This window comes from Glycine max, chromosome 7, assembly GCF_000004515.6.
Source record: "Glycine max cultivar Williams 82 chromosome 7, Glycine_max_v4.0, whole genome shotgun sequence".
NCBI classification, from domain to species: Eukaryota; Viridiplantae; Streptophyta; class Magnoliopsida; order Fabales; family Fabaceae; genus Glycine; species Glycine max.
Genome location: NC_038243.2, coordinates 35,065,109 through 35,067,338, shown reverse-complemented (window position 1 = coordinate 35,067,338; position 2,230 = coordinate 35,065,109). Strand labels below are relative to the sequence as shown.

At 34.4% G+C, this 2,230-nt stretch overlaps 1 protein-coding gene across 1 annotated transcript; it reads right to left on the bottom strand.

Moving 5' to 3' along the window:
- Positions 1-1,084: 1,084 nt before the first annotated feature.
- On the bottom strand, positions 1,085-2,017 carry LOC100790460 (uncharacterized). Its single transcript, XM_003529208.4, has one exon. The coding sequence runs from the start codon at positions 1,867-1,869 to the stop codon at positions 1,357-1,359; it is 513 nt and encodes a 170-aa protein (XP_003529256.1). The 5' UTR covers positions 1,870-2,017; the 3' UTR covers positions 1,085-1,356.
- Positions 2,018-2,230: the final 213 nt, after the last annotated feature.

Sequence of the window (2,230 nt, the reverse complement as noted above, 5' to 3'; positions counted from 1 at the left end):
AAAATTGCTCATTTTGACAGGAAAAAAAAGTCGAAGTATTGTCTGTGATCCTGCAATCTAATACAAGTTTAAATATAAAGTTTTGATGCAAAAGCTATCCTTATTCTTCCAATTTTAAATTTGAGATGTAAGGAATACTGTTTATTGGTTGAAACGTGTGTAAAATAATTAAAGACCGAACGTGCAAAAATGAAAACAAAGTCTTCTAATTTAAAACGCAGAGTGTTAGCTAGAAGAAGAATATTATTCTAAACTAGTAAAGGCCCTCTTCTCATTTCGCTCTATGGTCCACGCGGTGACTGTATCTTGCAAGCTTAATTAACATCCTATTCTGTGTTGCAACTTCCGAATTGGTTCGTCTCCCACCTACGCCGGGGTACTTTTCTAGACCATTAATTCGAACCACAAAAATGGTTGAACAAGTTGATAAAAAAGAAATGGTTGAACAATTTACACAACATTAATATTGTCGTTGAAAATTAATAACAAATGTCAAACCAAACATTAATATATTCGCGCGGTTGCAATTGAGGCGTGGCTATTCCATCTTAACCACTAGTTTAAAGCTCAAATATTGAGTGTTAAATATTTAGAGTGGAGTTTTAATAGTAAGACAAATAATGATAACGAGTGGCTCAAGAATATTAGTTAAGAAAATAAAAAGATAAATATTTTTATTAAGATGCAAAAAAATTTAAATGCGTTCTTATAATTTTAGTAAAATATTTCCTCACTTAATTTCTTAATTAATAATTAGTGCCATAAGGAACTATCAATAATATAATAATTCCACCTAATTGAACATGATTGACTCAAATGAAAAAATAGTGTGATTTCAAAATTTTCAATTACGATTTCAGTGTATTTAATAATACTGTTGAAAATTACAGATAAATACAACCAACGTAACAGTCATGAACCGTTTTTCAAAACATTGTGTGATATATCTCTCTATATAAAAGCGATCAGGTAGCCTAAAATCTATATATGACGTATGTCTGTTTCACTGCATGTACAAGAAAAAGAGAAAAAACAATAAAAGATCTAGATCATCCCACTCCAAGGAAAAAAAAGAGAGAAGAAATTAAGTCAATATACACCCATATAATTTTTATTCTTTCTGATGAATTTTGTACAAATCCACCGTGCACCTCCTAGATCAAACTTTTCTATAAAGGATCAAAAGTGTTGTATATATATAAATACATTAATCTACAATAGCTCTCTATTTCTAAAGTCTTTCAATTAAATATCACATAACAATTCAATTGTATATATGATCATCAACAAAGATCTACTACTAACGTACCTACATTGATGTTTTGGACTCCTCTATCTATTTCCTTTCACTTTTCTTCACTTTAACCAAATGGGTTCCTCGTTGATGGTTTCCAACACAGGCTTCCTTGACCTACAATAACTTAACCTATTCCGAAACCCTGACTCAACCTCAAGCCCTTCCAAGCTCAACCTTGGGACTTCATCATTTATTCCAATAACATCAATTGAGTGATCACGTGATATTAAATCTTCTCGACTAGATATTCGCTTTGTGGCCATGTTGGCGGCCATGAAGAGCACCGCCACGTCAGCGGCGGTGACCATGGAATTGAGTCTTCTCATGGGGAAGAAGATGTAGACGTTGCCACACTCCAACTCCTCGTCAGCGCCAAGAGGCGAAAACCGGCGTCCGATGTGTAGAGACTTGGAATTGGTTAAGAAGTGAGTAGGGCACTCCAGCATGAGTTCCGCGGCATTGATCACTTGCTCCTTGTATTGCTTCACTTCGCCCGTAGGGAAGATCACGCGCTTTGCCCTTGTGTTCTTCATCAAAGGAGGAGCCAAAGTGCAAGAAATGTAATTGCCCATCACGAGAAATTATAAATTAAAAACAACGTGAAATAAAAAAGTTTGTTATAGGATGAGAAAATTGAGGTTAAGGGAGAAAAAATGGGTTGTGGTCTTGTGGGGTTGAAGAGAAAAGGCTCTCTACTTGGGGAATAGAAGATGGAAGATGAGTGTATATATACGGGGAATTAAGAAACGATATTTTGTTTGTTTTGGAAGTTGAGATAAAGGAAAATGTTTAAAATATTATGACTAAAAGTCTAAAACGATTCCAACTTCCGAGAAACACTTGGCCTGATTTCTGTCCTTTTCCAGGCTAATAAGGGTGTTTCTAAACTCATATAACCTAATGTGAATCGAAAAAATATATTCAAATAACCCA

Excerpts from the sequence above, each read along its gene's own strand:
- LOC100790460 (XM_003529208.4), bottom strand. The coding sequence starts at position 1,869 with ATGGGCAATTACATTTCTTGCACTTTGGCTCCTCCTTTGATGAAGAAC.